Source organism: Castanea sativa, chromosome 6 (genome assembly GCF_040712315.1).
Source record: "Castanea sativa cultivar Marrone di Chiusa Pesio chromosome 6, ASM4071231v1".
Lineage (NCBI taxonomy): Eukaryota > Viridiplantae > Streptophyta > Magnoliopsida > Fagales > Fagaceae > Castanea > Castanea sativa.
The window spans coordinates 31,472,462-31,491,293 of NC_134018.1; the positions used below are offsets into that span (position 1 = coordinate 31,472,462).

At 30.8% G+C, this 18,832-nt stretch overlaps 1 protein-coding gene across 1 annotated transcript; it reads left to right on the forward strand.

The window, feature by feature from the left end:
* Positions 1 to 12,249: 12,249 nt before the first annotated feature.
* On the forward strand, positions 12,250 to 15,535 carry LOC142641167 (putative WRKY transcription factor 31). The gene is made up of 5 exons (XM_075815564.1): positions 12,250 to 12,780; positions 12,900 to 12,998; positions 13,119 to 13,691; positions 13,806 to 13,919; positions 14,521 to 15,535. The coding sequence occupies exons 1-5, from the start codon at positions 12,415 to 12,417 to the stop codon at positions 15,235 to 15,237; spliced, it is 1,869 nt and encodes a 622-aa protein (XP_075671679.1). The 5' UTR covers positions 12,250 to 12,414; the 3' UTR covers positions 15,238 to 15,535.
* Positions 15,536 to 18,832: the final 3,297 nt, after the last annotated feature.

Here is an 18,832-nt window from a genome sequence, read left to right on the forward strand (position 1 = left end):
AAAAAGGAAAAATTGTAACAGAGAATCTGAAAAAAAAAAAAAAAATTATAACAAAGCAAGTCCACCGAAGAACACCCTGATAAATAATCCTGGAGCCGCCACTGTTTGCTGACCGTTAAGAACCTAGATATGATTTACTTTTACCTTAATTAAGCCTTTTTTCTTTTTCTTTTTCGGTGATAATAACACCTAAAGCGTTTACTTAATACTTGGGGTGTCAATTTTATGTGTTGAAAGCCATATATAACTATAATATTACTTTAATATGATGAATGGCTTGAACGTAATATATGTTGGCTTGCAAATGCAAAGGTGCAAATTATGTCACAGTGGTATGGTGGTCTAAGGAAGACATTTATTAAGGCTGTGCCTTAATGGATCGAGTCTCTTCTTTTCCTTCAAAAGCCATTTCTTCTTTCTCTTTTCAAGTTTATGAAGATTTGTGTTTAGACTCACGAGTCACGTCTCTTCTTTTCCTTCAAAAGCCACTTCTACAGAGCTAGCATTGCGGTTATAGTTGACAACTTTGACCAAGTTTTTTTTAGAATTAGTCCACAAGAAGGATGTACATTTAGGCACTGTTCTCAGTGAAACTATCTACTAATAAATATCTCAAACCAACACATAAGGCTTTGAATGATACTCCAAATTGTGTTTGAGTGCGTTTTGTATAGACGTGTTTCTTGAGCCTCACATCAAATATTTAGTAAGTGAATTTTAGATTTACAAGAGATTACAAAAAATTACAAAATTTTTTAATTATAATTTAACTGATCTTTTTAAGAAAAATTATTAGATACTCTCGAAGTATTATAAATGCGTACTCTTTCCTCTCATATGAATGGTAAGTTCCACCATAAATTTAATTAATAACACCTACTATTCATATAAAAAAAAAATACACATTTATAATACTCCGAAAATACATAACAATTTTTCTCTTACCTAAGTTATGCTTTGGATTAAACACGGAGACACATAAGTCCCATCACGTGGGTTTGGTATGACTCTTCCATTAGTTTGAAGGACAAGACTAATGAAACAAGTGGGAGGACAAGTTTGCAGTTGGGTTGACAGGGGATGATGGCTTTTTTTGTTTACCTTCTTTTATATTAATCCTTAAAATTCAATAAATATATATATATATATATATATATATATATATATATATATATATATATATATATATATATATATATATAGAAAGTAATTAATACAGCTCCACAGAACTCCTTTTGGAAACAGATTGCTATTTTCCTATAATTTCTTCTAAGTTGTACATGATTAATTGGTCATCCTCTCAAAAATAAATAAAATAAAAATGGTCATCCAAGTGATTTGAATCTTCAGAGAAACAGTTTGAACGTTGACAGGAGATATTTTATTGAGTATTATTTTAGACTCCGATGGTTAATTGTTTATACAATATATATAGTAGTTTTTTAATATTCGAAATATTAATTGAAAGTGTTGAAAACGATGCCTCAACTTAGGATACAAGCATACACGTTTGTCCCACGTTTCTAACATGAAAATCAAATGTGTCTGAAACGTATCTTTTGATTCTTTTCCGACCAAGCGGTCCATAAATTGAACAATTAAATATTTAGTTATAAGTTCAAGACTCTGGAATGTGTCCCATAAAAAAAAAAAGACTCTAGAATGTGATTAATTTAAAAAAAAAAAAAAAAAAGGGACTTTGCACGTCTTAAGTCTTACAGTAGATTTTTTGTTTTCTTTTTAAACAAATACTTATATCTTTCTTAGTTATCTTTAAATCTGGCTTTTATTTTTTTATTTATTCAACTTCCAAAGCTGAAACGTGTACCCTTATTGAAAGTCATAGAAATCTCAGTCTTCTCTAATTTCGTTTTATTCCCTCTTTCTTTTTTGAGAATCTAGTTCTTTTGTTAGAATTTCGTTTTATTCCCTCTAATCTCAGTCATAGAATTTCTTTTTATTCAACTTCCAAAGCTGAAACGTGTACCCTTAAGCCAATCTTTTATATAAAGCTTTTTATGAATACTTTTATATAAGTTTTATATTATTAATTTTATTAGATAGTTATAACTAATATTGAGACGTTCAAACTTACTTTCAAAACTAATATTGAGGAGGAAAGATTGGAACTATGATTTTTATTTAAAATAAGAGTATATAATACCACGGAGTTAAAAAACTCTTGATAATAATTCTATTTATGCAAATTAAATAATACAAATATGAAAAATTATTATGTACTTTCGGAGCATCATATATGTGTACCTCATCTTCTCACATAAATGGTAGATCCACTAATTAAATTCATGGTAGGATCCACTATTCATGTGAGAGGAGAGACTATACATTTATGGTATTCCGAGACTACCTAATAACTTTCCTACAAATATTATCTTGGTAATGCTCATTTTGGACAGTAAGTCTGTGATGTGCATCTTCAAATTAATCTCTCATACACACATTACACATATATATTTAAGGCATTAATTACAAATTCATGCTTAAAAAGTGTTAATCCGAACCCGCCTTAAAATGATTGTTTTAACTATTAAGATAGTTTAAACACTTATAAACTTTATCTTTTCTTAGGAAAAAAAATTAATTATTGGGATACTATAAATTTTACTGCATACGTTTTACAAATTAATGTGCGACAAATCTTAAAAATATAATTCAACTTTTATTTATTATGTTGTTGAGGTGACATCAATTATATTTATTGTCATATCAATTTTTTAAGTATTAGTGTACATGATGATAAAGATACGACAAATTTTATTAATTATGTTTTTATTTTCTTTTATTTTCCCTTTTTATCTTGCCCTTTTTAATTTTTTACTTGTAAAAACTATAATTGATTCATCATCTATGTCAAATAAACTCTACACAAGTAATTGAGCTCAAAACCTTATCAAACAAGTACCTTTCTTTGTCATCAAAATAACATAAATAAAATATAAAATTATATCTCATAGATTTTTTAAGTAAACCATTCTATATCACACATCTCAGACATTCTCTATATCTCTCACTCACACCAAAAGTGTTATGGCCCTTAACTTGGATAAGAGGAAATTACAACTAGAGATTTTTTTTTTTAGGGGGTCCCGTCAACAAAATTTCATCATTAATTTTGACTTAAAAATAATAATTTCACGATAAATATTATAATCTCAAAATTATTAAATTTATTATGAATCCAACTATTTTATTAAAATACACAAATAGTAAGCATTAATATCATATTAATAGTTTCTTCAACATTAGAAGAAAAAAAAAAACTATATCCACATATGAGAGAGAGAGAGAGAGAGAGAGAGAGAGAGAGAGAGAGAGAGAGTTGTTTGGTGCTAGTTACGCAGACATTTAGTTAATGAAACATTTTTCTTTTTCATCAAGTAGTAGACTACGAGTAAGAGATTTATAACTCAATTAGCACCTCTTGGTATTTTTCACAAAGATATTCAAAATTCAAATTTCCCACCTCCATTTAGGGATGGCAATTTTTCCCCGCCCCTCCTTACTTCACCTCACATAAGTTTTCCCCACATCGCAAAAGTGGTAGGGTGGGGATGTGGCAAGATTTTAGCCTCACACTACGAGGCAGGATGGGGATGGGTTTAGACTTGTTAGACCCACTCCGCCTCGCAACACTCGCCCCTCCCCGTCCCTGTCTTGCCCGTGTTGCTAAAGGTTATAATTATAAATTTTTCATACCTTAAAACTCTACTATTTAAAAAAACATATCAATATTAGTTTATTTTATTTTACCCAATGTGATTATCTGCCTTTATTTTGTTATGCATTATATTATGAGATTTTTTTTCTTTGTGATTGTCTTGTTAAACACATAGATATATTATTCAATTTTTTTCTAAAAATCGATTTGATTTGATGGGATAAATTTAGTTGTAATTTCAAATATATTTTTATTAAAGAAATAGGTTTCATTAAAAAAATTGTACTAATTGTAGGGTAAATTAACAAAAAGTAGAGTTTTACGGGGTGAGGCGAGGCTTCTCGGGGTCCCAAGGGGTGGGAATGGGGTGAGAAATTTTCTCTCGTCATGCGGGGTGGGGCAAAGAGGAGACAAGATAAAATCATGTGGGGAGGAGACGAAAACCCCATCCTTGGGCCTGTCATGTCCCATTGCCATCCCTACCTCCATTGGCGTAACTATTGAATAAAAAAAGAAGAAGTGGAGCACTGAACCACGTATATTGTATGTAATTAATTAAATTAATTGTTTCAGAATTTAATATAGGTTGAATTTTATTAAGATGTGGGCTGCTACTACTTGCCAATCTAATAAAGACACGGACCACAGAAAGAAAAAAGAAGACTTTGTCTAAAAATAAATGGCATTTATATTTGTGTACCATAGCTGATTTAGCTGGTAAACATCAATTGGAGTTCAAACTTTGTAGACCCTATTGATGATAGTCATTCTACAAGTATAAGTACTATTGTGGAGTGTGGAAGGTAAGGATCGGGGTTCTAGTCTTCAAGAAAGAGTTTCACACACATATACACTTAAATTATATTATACTAGAGTAGAATTTTTATCTTGTATAATAATAATAATAAACTACGCAAATACCATAAACCAATTTGTGTCGTGATGATAAAGAATAGTAACTTTTTTTTCTTTTGTTTAAGAAGAGTAGTAATTATTTATAATGGAGTTGGTACCACAAACCAATATTCATGCATCTATAATAAAAAACAACAATAATCACATTTAAATTCAATCAAATTGCTACTAATGTCACCACGCTGGAAAGACTAATTTTCCTGTGACCCGTGCCTTCTTTAGAGTCTCTACAGTATCCAGCGGCCCATGTCCTATAAGTTCAACGGGGTTTTAAAGTTTTAACAACAATAGAGATATGGCCCATATGTCACCACGTTTTCTATCTGTTGCCACAATTGTTAATCATTTTTTTAATAGAAAAATAAGTATTAGGCCTTCAAACAATGACCAATGAATTTGTCGTTCTTAATTTAAATTCTGCAGATAAGAGAGAGAGAGAGAGAGAGATGTATTTAAAATGATTGTTATGGCAAATAAAGAGGAACAGAACACTGTCTCGTGGCAATTAGCTGCACTCACATTCTAAATTAAAATAACACCGATTAACAGTACATACAGCTTTGTAAATGACTAGAAAGAACTAAATTAATTGAATCACGTTTTTGTTCCTGTTCTTTTTCCATGCACAAAGCACAATAGTCATTAGAGGACTTATTTCTCACTTTTTGTGTACCTTATCTTTTTGAACAGATCTATCTATCTATCTTTACTTCAGTTTTAGGCTGCCGCCCCTCTTTTTCATTCTTCTTCTACATAGAAATCAAAAGCGAAAAAGAAACAAAACCAACAAATCAATGCACACATTCATGAACAATGGTTAGCATTATTGTAAAGTAAATAATATGTCTTTAGAAAGTACTAAATTCTTCGGTCACATGAATTCTACTCCCTACGTGTTAAAACTTAAAAGTAGAGTCAAGTTATCAAGGTTGAATGATACCTCTTAAGTGAAATAATTAAAAGTTGAATCTATATAAATATAACAGACATAAAGTTTGAATTTAATCGGTAATTTGTCGATCTACGTAACTTTCATGAATTTGTCACCGAACGAAAAGTTTTTGTTTTATTTTTTCGGTGAAAGAATATTCTAATTTATGTTTTTTTAATAAAACAAATAAAATAAGGGGATGAATATATAGTTGAAATTCATAAGCAAACACCTGATTTACCCCTAAAATAATTAGGTTCATAAAGTTAAGGCGAGTTAAGTATTTGAAAGTTTAGAACTTGTTTATTAGGTTTTTTTTTTATTTTTTTATTTTAAACTTGTTTACTAAATTTTATTTTGGACACAAATCAAACTTGAGCTTAGTTCAAAGCTATATGACATGTTCAAACTTGATTAATTTTCTTAAAATTTTTCAAAAACTACTTAATAAATTTATTCTATTACCATATATAATCTAATTTCTAAACACTAGGGTTAAAAAAAAATTTATCCCTTCACAAACCAAAGCTAATAATTAATAATTAAATTATCATTGAAATTTTATCATTTGAATTAATTAGATAAAATAATTTTTATGTATGAACTTAATTTTAAAAATTAAATTCACCAACCTTATATTGTTGAAAATTATATATAATTTTATATATATTATAAAATGGACTAATTTTGCTGTCAATAAATTCCAAGTTATAATCTGATATATTTATTTACAAACTCATATAAGCAAATTTCAATCATTTGGAACCCTATAATCAATAATCAAAACTCTACATGCATAGATTATAATGGGAAAGCAACTAAATGAATCATACTTGATTGCTATTATAACAAGTCACGTGACTCATGCTCAGTGAGAAAAAGGGCAACTTGTGTTGTGTGGATTAAAAGGAACGTAAACAGAGAAAGCTGAAAAATGGGATAGAGGGGAAGACCCATTGGCTCTTTTTGACTTTTATTTGCTCTTTAAAGTTTTAAACAAATGCGGCCCATCTCACTGACTCTTATTAGACTTCGAATTCACCAGGTTATGGAAGCAACCACCCGATCGATCGAGTATGAATCTGGATCTACCATACTGCAAATTATAAATAACATAACTCTCATTGCATTCTTTTGACAATGAAAATGATAATGACCATGCTGAAAACAAATTATATATATGCTAGCTAGTAGTAGTAGTGAGCAATTGGGACTTGACTTTAAAGGGTCCTTTTCTGCTCATTTAGTTTATTTATTTTATAGATAATTTATATGCTAATATGAGTTGTTGTATATTTCGTTAATCGTTAATAATCAAGCCAAATTCAGTTCTATCTTTTATGCATGATTGTTCACTATTAAGCTTATGAACTAGGGGTTTAACTTATACTATATGCTTAAGTCTATGTTTAAATGTTTTTTAAAATTTTGAAAAATTGGCTAAAATACGCCCACATTATGGCCTTGTTAATTAAAAATGATATGAAAAAAGAAAAGAAAAGAAAAAAGATGCCGCTTATCATCATATCGTAAGTGAACAATAAAATAAATAATAAAAAAAATAAAAGGGAAATATTGTTTTAAATTACCTGCAAAAATTATGCTATATTTTTTTTTATAAAATAGAAATATAGAAAACTATAAAAATCACTTAAAATAAATAATAAAAATTTCTTAATTTTTTTAGAATTTTATTCAAATTAGTAAAGAATCATATGAGTAAATTTGTTGTTAGATGTGTAACACCTTTTGGAAATAAAATCTTAATCAAGAGTATATAAATATTATGAAAATTTTGTAAAAGGGATTCGCATGATGAAAGCACCTTGTAAAATGTGTAACATTCACATTAAGTCGCATACCACAAACACAACATGTAAGATCACAAACATGTTAACAATTCATAACTTATTCACCTGGTAATACATAACCTTAATTTAGTGAAAATCTCCTCCAATTGATTTGTCCAAGAGCAACTTTGACAGAGCTACTTTTAAGGATGAGAATAAATCAATGGTCTGTTTGGATACAGCTGAAAACTGAAAGCTGAAAACACTGTAGAAAAATAATTTTTAAATGTGTAAATAGTACCATGAGACCCACTTTTAATTAAAAAATTCTTAAAAAGTACGTGAACAGTGACTACACAGTACGTGCACAGTAACTGCACAGTAATTTGTCCCTTGAGATGAGACGTGCAGCAAGAGGGGAAAAAAAAAAAAGAGGAAAACGCTGAACGCGCTCAGCGCAATCCAAACCGCACCTCAAGCTCTTGAGTTAGGCTTAGAACTTGGACTAGAGAAGGTTGTCTTAGAGAGAGATTCTGAATTGACTATCAAGGCATTGGCTAGGGAGTCTGTTTCTCTAGTTCCTTTTGATCCTTTAATTCAAGATGCAAAGTTCTTTGCTAGATGTTTTTCTCAATTACTTCCACTCTTATATTAGGAGAGAAAGTAACAAAGTTGTTCATAATCTATCTAGGTTTACAGATTTTATTATATGGATGGAGAATGTTCCTTCTTAGTTTCATTCTGTATTTCAGGCTGAAATAGCTGGTTTATATTAATAATATCAATTATGTATCTCTTCTAAAAAGAAAAGGCTAATTTTAATTTCATTTTAATATTCTAATTTGCTATTCTTTTTTTTTTCTTTTTTTTTATAAAATTATGATCTGCATATTAAAGTAAGTCATATAACTTTGTTGAGTAATACAACTTTGAGTGTGAAAAATTGTGAGAACACTATTAATTAATTATCACCTCAATTAACACTTTGGAGTGTCAAAAAATTGTGAGATCACTATTAATTAATTACCACCTCAATTAACACTTTGGAGTGGCCATCACCATTTTTATGTTAAGAGGGATTCGCATAATTGTGAGTTAAATGGGGTTTTAAAATTAATATTCCAACTAAAATGTTCTAGTTTAAATTCCTTCCCTCACTTAAAATGTACTAAAATAAATAAATAAAACTAAAGAGATTGAAGTTTGAACCCAAGAACGCTTGAAAAGCCACCGTATATGTTGAAGAAGGATCACTGTTTATAATATATTATTAATATATATTATCTATTATTTGGCATCAATATATTATTATTGATGTTGTTAAAAAATCAATTGGACATATTCCTATTTGATCCAGTTGATATATGGGTCCATTCAATTATGGAACAGACTGATATTGATGGTCCAATGTTTCGTAAACGTCAAATTTTGACAAACTAATTTCTAATTCATCGTATTTGGACAATCAATCAATATGACCTTATGGATCATTTACTATGCCTAATTATTGTAGATCAAGTAGCTAGATAATTAGATAAGGTGTTTTCAAATCAATTACAGGGCTTATATAGAATATTAAAAAATTCATACTAACCGACCAAATCAAAGAGTAAAAAATACTAGCAACAAAAACAAAGTTTTAAAAGAGAAATCGGATTGACAATTTACGAGAAATTCTAGGTTTTTTTATTTATGGTTAATTTTATTTATTATTATTATTATTTAGCCTTAAAAAATCAATTTATACTTGATTTTTGTTTACTTTTTCAAATTTGATCCAAAACAGAATTGAACCAAAATTGTAATTTACCTCACAGTATTAAAAAAGTAGTAATAAATTATAGTACTAGACTGGAAGCGTTCCAAATGTCCATAATAAATTAATTAATTCCCACAGAAGATGGAGATGGAAATGGACAAAAATAAATTGAGCATAATATAAAAGCAAAGGATTCGGTCCAAAACCAAATGAGTCGACGGAGTCTACCCGCTAAGCTTGGTCTGGATCCTGCTTCGTGTCCAAGTCAAATTTAAAAATGAAGGAGAGGGACCCCACTTTTCCAGTCATCACTTGGTGGGCCCCAACTCCCCTTCAAACAGTTGACTCAGACTACTCTTTTTCATGAGTGAGTGGCACCGGGCCAATCGGGACGGTGAGCTTTTGGAACGCGTCAATCTCCTTCCACCCCACACTTTGACCAGAAAAACACCCCCAATTATGGACATTAGGGTAATTTTAACGCAAACACTGTAACTAGAGCACAATTTCTTTGTTGAGTGTAATTCTAGGTCGGCAAAATTATGGTAACAATTTTTAAGTGGCAGATTGTTAATGGTTCATAATAATTTTTCATGTATATAACAAAATGATTGTGAAAATATTTTGAATATAGTTTTATTTTTTTTTATTACAATCCTAATGTAGATTGCTTATTATTTTCACATAAATTCATTATTTTTTTTGAATAATCAAAGTCTACCATGTCAAAATTAAAATCGTGTTCCTAAATTTTCTCATAAAATTATGGTTATAATATTTTCACAATAATTTAATAACAAAATTTAAATTACAAACTGTTAATAGTATATACATACACATAGAAAGAGGCCTAAATAATAACCGATAACAACTCCAACTCTATCGGGCTAAACTTTGTAATTAATTTATTATGTAAATGGTGCACACGTACCTTGAAACCCAAAAAAAAAAAAATTAAAAAAATAATAATAATCGTACTCTCTTTTCACTCTTCGGGATTAGAAAACTAAGAGCAAAAACTAACCAACAAGCCAACAGTTTAATAAGGAAGGTGATGACCAAAACATCATGCTCAATAAATCAAACATCTTTCCTCATGTGGGCCCCTCACCATCCGTGTGGGCTCCACTTCCCAATGGCCGAATTGGTGGACGTGATTACCTCAGCCACTATGTCAATGTCTATGTCTACTTAAAAAAAGAATCGTGCAATATTTATGCTGAAAACAAATAGTGCAATAAGACATGGGAGTATCTTGCCAAAATATATATATATATATATATATATATATATTATAAGATGATGATTTTAGTACAATTTGCAAAATTATATGGTGGAAACGCATCCATGAGTCATCACTCGTTTGTTGGTTGAATTAAATGAGAAAGCTCTGTAGAAATGGGAATCCGGCTTTCATTTTCTCAATTAAAAAAAGCATCTTCCAAAACCATTATCTTCAATATCGTATTCAACACCCCAAACAAAAAAGGGAAAAAAATATCTTAAAAATATCTTCCTTAATATTATTATCATTATTTTTTAGTAAATGAGTAACCTTAAAGAAGAGGACATAATAACCTTCAGCAATGTTTTTTTTTTTTTTTTAAATTTTTTATTGATATTCTATCATTTGAACTAAAATTAAAGTAAAAGTATCATAAATATTATTTTTTTAAAGAAAAAATATTAAAAATATATTTGATTTTGAAATAATTTTAATATATGGCTTTTGATTTTTATATAATAGTAAAAATAAACATCAAGAATCTTGTAATTAATTATCTGACATATTTTGATATTTTTAATGAAAGCATCCAAGTTTAAATTCCTTATTTCCTATTGTAAGGATGACTCTTAAATTCCTTTTTCTTGCTTTAATTATAGGAATGCAATTTTTAAAATCCAATCAATCACTTATAAAATGAGGGGAGTAAACTGCAATTTTAGGAATACAATTTTAAAAAATTATCAGTCATTTTTTTGTGTTAACATTTAAATAAATTTTAACTAATAGTATTATTTTTATGTATTATTTAAATTATAAATGGATATATGAATCTAATTGACTCATTTCATAATCTATATATCTAATAATAGGTGAAGCTGAAAGAAACTCAAATTAGAATTCCAAATTAGAGTTCCAATTTTGCGCCATGTGTCCTAACTTATTTATTCTTAAAGAATTTTATTTCTTATTTTTAGAATCAAATGTGGGACCGCATCATAAATATTTATCTAAATGAGTTATAAAGTATAAAAACCAAAGAGTCTAAAATAAATGAATCCTAAAAAAAAAGTGTTTCACAGTAATTTAAAAAAAAAAACATGGAAAATTTACATTTTATACCTAATAATATCTTTACAATTTTTTTAAAGAGTTAACAAAATATAAAAATGAATATTAATAGTATTTAAATTATATATATTAGAATTATATTATACATTTTATTGTATATCTTTAAATGTATCTATGCATATGCATGGGGTTACAAATTAGTATTAATTAAACGATGTAAATCATTTTTTCTCAACCACTCATTCTTTTTAGAGAAATGATAAAAATTTCATAATGTTAAGTAAATGATTAAAATCATTATTCTTAACCCTTAATTCTTTTTAGAGAAACAATAATTTTGCTTAATAAAGATTATTAACTAAGAACTTTTATAAGAACTCAAAAAAAGAAAGTCTAGAAACACAAAAAAAAAAAAAAATGAAACATATTGATGTGATAGATTGTTAGTAGTTAAAAAAAAAAAAAAAAAAAGAGGTAATACTAAGCCTGAACAAAAACTGGTCAACTCAACGAAGTTTGAGATTATTATAGGGTGTTTGGTAGAGTAGTTTGAGATGAGAATTTTGTAATTTTTTGAAATACATATGGATAAAAAAGTGGATAAAAATATGTGTAATATTATTTAAAATGTAAAAATATGAGTTTAAGTTAGCCTACCAAATAGGTCCTTATTTATTTATTTATTTATTTGTATAGATAATTCATACCATAATAAATAGCTTTTTCACGTGCTCCTTCTATTTTTCCACAAAAAGTGAAGGCCGAAAAACATAGAATTGTCACATTTTTCAAAAGAACAAAACAGTAATACTCAGCCGAAAAAGGAAATTGTGGACTTCTTAAAAGCAAGCCACGAAAGCACTGCAACCTTACCTCTTCAAATCCCTTCATTTTCTCTCCATCCAAATCTAATACAATATTCAACTCTACACACCACACTATACTCTTTGGTCTTCTTTCTAAAGTCTCAACCCCCCTTTTATTGCCGAGTCCATTGCACCGTTTAAAGACTGATACATCTTTCTCTATTTCTCTCTTGGATTTATGGCCAAAGGAGGTGGACTCTCCATTGATTTAGATCCAATTGGCTTCTTTCTCCACCAGCCAATAGTACTCAACTCATTCCCCGAGGACAGCATTAACAACCACAACAATTTCAAGCGTAAACTTACTGCCATGGATGCTACACTCGAGAATAGGTCACCTCCCTCCACTATCCAATTCCCAGTCAACCTTAACTGCTCCAATCTCCATGATTCACCTCCACCGTCCGATGACAAACGAACGATCATCGATGAGATGGACTTCTTCGCCGAGAAAGACCATGACAACAAGGCTGCCCCCTCCACCGATCATGCCGATAAAAAAGACGATTTAGACCGTCCGACTACGTTAGAGTTTAACGTAAACGTACGTGAATATATAGTTTTGTTCAGTACCATAATTCTTTACTGTATTACAGGTTTGGTTTTTTTTTTTTTTTCTCAAACAGTTGAAGGGATTGAATTGAATTTGTTTTTGTTTTATAGACTGGTTTGAATCTTCTTACTACGAACACTAGTAGCGACCAATCTATGGTGGACGATGGCATATCACCGAACGTGGAAGATAAAAGAGCTAAGAGTGAGGTAAGGAAATGAGAAAACTTTTTGAATTCTATGATGGGTTGGTCTTAGATTTGATGGATTTACGTTCATCTTTAAGTTTTGGAGCTGATTTTGGATCACTATCTTTTGTGTTTTATTCAGCTAGTTGTTAATAAAGCTGAGCTTGAGCGAATGAAGGTGGAGAATCAGCGACTAAAAGAGATGCTTAATCAGGTTACTACTAATTACAATGCTCTCCAGATGCATTTGATGACTGTTATGCCGGCCCCAAAAGCTGAAAACACCGAAGAAAATGGTAGGGTAGATGAGAAAGTAGTAGAGGGAAAAAATAATGGAGGACTAATTGTGCCTAGACAGTTCATGGATCTTGGGCTGGCTGCTAATGGTGATACTGATGAGAATTCGGTCTCTTCTTCGGAAGGAAGAAGCCGGGAACGGTCAGGATCGCCCGGTAACAACGGAGAGTTGGCCTCAAAGAAGATCGGAATGATAAAGGATGGAATTAGTGAGGAGCGGCTTGTGTTTGATCAGGAAAACAAGAAGGAATATGGTAGAGGAGATAATGGGAGAGAGGAAAGCCCAGCTGGTCAAACTTCACAAGGATGGGGTCCTAACAAAGTTCCTAGATTCAATTCCCCTAAAAATGTTGATCAAACGGAGGCCACAATGAGGAAAGCACGTGTTTCGGTTCGAGCTCGATCAGAGGCGCCTATGGTAGGTGGCATATATTTATGAGTGTTTTTTTTTTTTAGCCAATTGTGGTTAAATTGATGAATTTGATTCTTGTAGTTGACTGATTGGAAATTACTTTAATTTGTTGGTTTTTAGATCACTGATGGATGCCAATGGCGAAAGTATGGGCAGAAGATGGCTAAGGGAAACCCTTGTCCTCGAGCTTATTATCGATGCACCATGGCTGCTGGTTGCCCAGTTCGAAAACAAGTATGTTTTCTCTCAGTCTTTTACTGTATCTTATGGAAAATTTTGACTGTAAATTATTGCTCTATTAAATCCTCATTTGCTCAATCTATGTAGCAACAATTTCTATGTTCTCATAGAGCACTAGTAAAAAGTTTCATGTTCAATTTTTAATAAACTAATATGTTAAATTTTGCCAAGACTCTTTTAGCTCCATTAGTATTTTTTGATATAGACGTTTACAGCTTTCGTGTTCATTGTAACTATCAAATTATTATAAAAAAAAAAAACAATTAAACATAAATTTGCTAGCTAAAACCAGTTTTTGACTTTAAAAGGATTGAGAAAATAATGGAAGTGTACTTAAAAGAAAAACAAATAAATATAAATTTGCAAGCTAAAATCTGTTTTTGACTTTAAGGATTGAGAAAATAATGGAAGTGTACTAAAAAGAAAAACAAATAAATATAAATTTGCAAGCTAAAATCTGTTTTTGACTTTAAGGATTGAGAAAATAATGGAAGTGTACATACTCCCATGCTTATTTTTCTTTGCTGAACATTCAATCTTAAAACTGTGTTTCCTTAATTAGTGCTAATAGTTTTGATGTTTGATTGTTAAACAGGTACAAAGATGTGCGGAAGATCGGACAATCCTGATAACCACATACGAGGGCAATCACAACCATCCTTTGCCCCCAGCTGCAATGGCAATGGCATCCACAACTTCATCAGCAGCACGAATGTTGCTCTCGGGGTCTATGTCTAGTGCTGATGGACTAATGAACTCAAATTTCCTGACCAGGACACTTCTACCATGCTCCTCTAGCATGGCAACAATCTCAGCCTCAGCCCCATTCCCAACTGTTACATTGGACCTAACTCAGTCCCCTAACCCTTTACAATTCCAAAGGCCACAAAACCAATTCCAAATCCCATTCCCAAACCCAACCCAGAATTTTCCCAATGCCTCGCCCTCATTGCTACCTCAAATTTTTGGTCAAGCACTTTATAACCAATCAAAATTCTCTGGCCTTCAGATGTCCCAAGATATGGACCCTGCTCAATTACAAGCATTGCCAATGAACCAAGGGCAGCAGAACTCATCACTTTCTGACACTGTGAGTGCAGCCACTGCTGCCATTGCATCGGACCCAAACTTCACTGCAGCTCTAGCAGCCGCCATCACTTCTATTATTGGTGGTGGTGCTCATCCAAACAACATTGGTAACAATAACACCAGCCTCACTACCACCTCCAACAGCAATGGAAACATAACTACTAGCAACAGCAATAGCAATGGCAACAATAAAATCAACAATTCAAGTTTCCAAGGCAACTAAGCTGAGGCTACTTTGCTCTCACAATTTTTTTTTTTTTTTTTTTTTTGTGGAAGTTCATTAATTTCCTTTTTTTGGGGGGGGGGGGGGGGGGGGGGGGGGAGGGGCGCTCAGAAAAAGAGAGACAAGACTTTCTTCTTCTCTTTTTCAATTAGTTTTGCCTTTGGATTAAGCATAGTTTTCAGATTCTTTGTTATTTTGAATAATATGTTCCAAAAATTGTATGTCAAAGCAAAGTCAAAAAGGAAAAGAAAGAAATAAATAGAAGAATGCGTATTAAAGTTCCTTTTTTCTGAACGAATCATGGAAATTCAAAAGGAAGGGCGGTTTGTCTTCAGTCTGCTTTGTTTTGTTCCTAAACATAAGAGAAGAAGGCAGAGCCAAAAGGAAAAGAAAAGGAAAAAGATAAAAACAATGGAAGATAAGTAGAGAACGTTGAGGATCGAATAAGAAAGAGAATTATTCTTTATTGGCATTGCGTTTGCGTGTATCGTATGGCAGTGGCAGTCAATAAAAAAGGAGTCAACAAAACCGTCTAAAAGAGTGGTTAGAAAGGATGGGGTTTGTTTGACACGTAAATAAAGTAAGAGAATCACACTCTTGGTTCTTGTCTTTACCCATTTTATCTCACTCCAGAGTGGTTAACTTGTTCATTTTCTTTAATTTTTTTTCTCAATATAGTTAACTCGTACATGCATAGATCTCTTTCCACTTTTTTTTTTTTTTTTTCCTTCTCTCTTGTCCTCAGTCATTGTCCATCCTTTCAATCAAATTAATAACGAAGCACTAGTAGTTTTGTTTTTGATAAGTTGAAAATTGAAAGAAGAGTGCCTTGTCGCTTTCTATCCTAGCTAGCCTAGCGAAAAATAAATAAAAAATAAAAAATCTTGTCCTATTTTTTTTTTTCCTAGCTTGAATTTCAAATACTTTAGGCGTTTCAAACACTTCATTGGGTCTGGCTGTTTTTGTTGAACGTCTTCCATTTATTGGAATAATTCAATGGCATTATGATTTTGATCTCTTTCCAGCATGCATAAAGAACTGTTCTCTAATATATGTCACGCTTCGATCTCATGCTAACGAGTCCATGATGTAATATCATTGTTGTACGAGTAATGAAGAAATTAATTAGAAGCTGATCTAAACTTTATAATCTTGATTATAGTCTGATGCCAAACCACGAAGTTTTTCAACAATAAAAGCGATTTTGAAATCCCGTCGCAAAGAATTACGTGTATAGACATTTTGGAAAGATATGAAAGGCTACGAGCCTACGAGAGGAGAAGGACAATTTACAAGGATTTACTCTGCGATTATTTTATAAAAGGCTAGGTAACAATGCCTAATCTTTATATAATTGATGTGGATGCAAATTTTTCTTCTATTTTACATAAAAAATTTACTTTTTTTTTATTTTACACACTCATTTTTACAAAACACCCACATCAGTTTGTCTATTCTATACCTTCTTTTATTTAAATAATATTTTTTTCACTTTTTTTATTATTTCACAACTATCCATGGCCCCACCATCTTTAACCCACATGCCAACCATATCTGATCCCTATCTCTTTCTTTTTCTTTTTCTATTTTCCTTCTCCTTCTTTCTTCTTCTCCCTTTTTTCCTCTTCAGCATCTTCTTCTTTCTTCTTCTTCTACTAATGCTGAAACAAGAAGTTAAAGAGAACAAAACTCTTGGTGGGTAAGCTTAAAAAAAATATAAATTTAATATTTTGGTCTGGGTACATTGAAGAGGCTGTGATGAAGTATTCAGAGGCTTTGAGTTGCTGCTGAGGAACACTGAAGCCACCATTAGTGACGCTTGTTCTTCTACTATTTCTGCATTTTCTTCTTCTTCTTTTGCAATTTCGGTTTGATTATTTATATGGGTTTGATGATTTTTTTTTAAGGAGAGGGTTTGATGAATTTGGGATCTTGATTTAGATCAAGTTTGAAGAATTTTATGATTTGTTGTTGGATTTAAGAGAAGATAAAAGGATTAACAGGGCAGAGGAAGAGGGAGATCGGATGAGAGAGGAGAGATCGTCAGATGAGAGATGATCGAGGAGAGAGAAAATAAATATAAAATAATAAATAGAAGTGCTACAGTAATCGTACATATATGCACGGCTACTGTAGTGATTGTGCATAAATGCACATTTTTACACCCATTGATGTGAATTTTTTTTTGGCTCAAATTGTGTAAAATGAGCAACTTTTTCTATTTTGCAAAATTTTACACATACTGATACTAATGCTCTTACAGCCAAAGAACAATGCCAAATCTTTATATAATTATAGCCAGAGAACTAGTAGGTTGCCTTATGATGCCAGTACTACAGCTAGTATACCACTCCTATTCATCTATCATATTATAACCATGGTTTTCAAACCTGGACCGTTCACAGAACCGGTAAGGAGAGAGGTTCAAGGTTTTTAAGGTCGGACTGAGGTTCAACAGATGTCGAACCGCGATGATGTCATAATTACCTTATTAATTAATTAAATACAAATATTGATATTATATTTATAAAATTATATATAAGGGGAAATTTTGATGATTTTAAAGCATATTTTAAAGAAATTTAATAAAAGAAAAATAATAAAGCATGAAAAAATACTTTAAAAGTTATAATTAATTTTTGAAGTATAAAAGTATGAATATATTTATATACTCCCTTTTAGAGATGGCTAATTCAAATATATAATATAATAAAATATTATGAATATTAGTTATGATATAAAATAAAATTAGTAATGAAAGTTTATTTAATTTATTGGTATGAATGCTGTTAAGTTTATATTAAGTATATTTAGTTTTCACTTAGAGCACCAACACTTTAGTATAGCCTAGTGGTAAGACTCTAAAGCTAACCCAATTCAGCCGAAGTTCTAATTCCAGTAGGATCGTGATTGAACCCCTACTGGTTCTACCTGAACCGGACGGTCCAACTATGGGTCAAGCGGTTCATAGGATTTGCTTGAAATTTGGTTCGGCTTGCTTAAAAAACTGAATTGCAATCTGGTTTCTAGTTAACCTGGTCGGACCGGTCGGTCCGGTTCGGGTTTGACAACCTTGATTATAACATTTAAAATGAGATATGATATCTTGTGTAACAATTTCATATAATGCCTTTCTCGTATAAGAATGAATCTTACGGTTGTACACCAGTTATGATTAGGCATTGGGATGTGGTATTCAGAGGCGGCCCAATAAATTTGAAGGCTTAAGACGATATATCTAAATGGGGTCTTTTTGTTATCACTTAAATAATATTAAATTAGTATTTAATATCATAATTTTTTTTATAAGAAAAATCTATTCCTTTTATTTTGTAATATGTTTTTTTTTTTTGGAAAAATGCTAAAGTTATAACAAATTTTACTAAAAAAAAAAACTTTCAAATGATTTAGAAATGAATGCAATTAATGACACTTCAAAAAGATAATAAACAAGTATTTGAATGAATGATGTTAGGGATATTATAAATTTTACAACATGAGGCTTAGAAAGATGTATCATTAATCACAAAAAATAATTCAAAAATGCATTTAATAGGTTATTGACATTCACATATCATATTAATTGTCATATCAA

What these genes read in the sequence shown, in the direction of transcription:
- LOC142641167 (XM_075815564.1), top strand. Translation starts at nt 12,415, where the DNA reads ATGGCCAAAGGAGGTGGACTCTCCATTGATTTAGATCCAATTGGCTTC. An exon ending in CGTTAGAGTTTAACGTAAAC is followed by an intron (nt 12,781 to 12,899) that starts GTACGTGAATAT and finishes TTTGTTTTATAG; the next exon opens with ACTGGTTTGAATCTTCTTAC. An exon ending in ATAAAAGAGCTAAGAGTGAG is followed by an intron (nt 12,999 to 13,118) that starts GTAAGGAAATGA and finishes TGTTTTATTCAG; the next exon opens with CTAGTTGTTAATAAAGCTGA.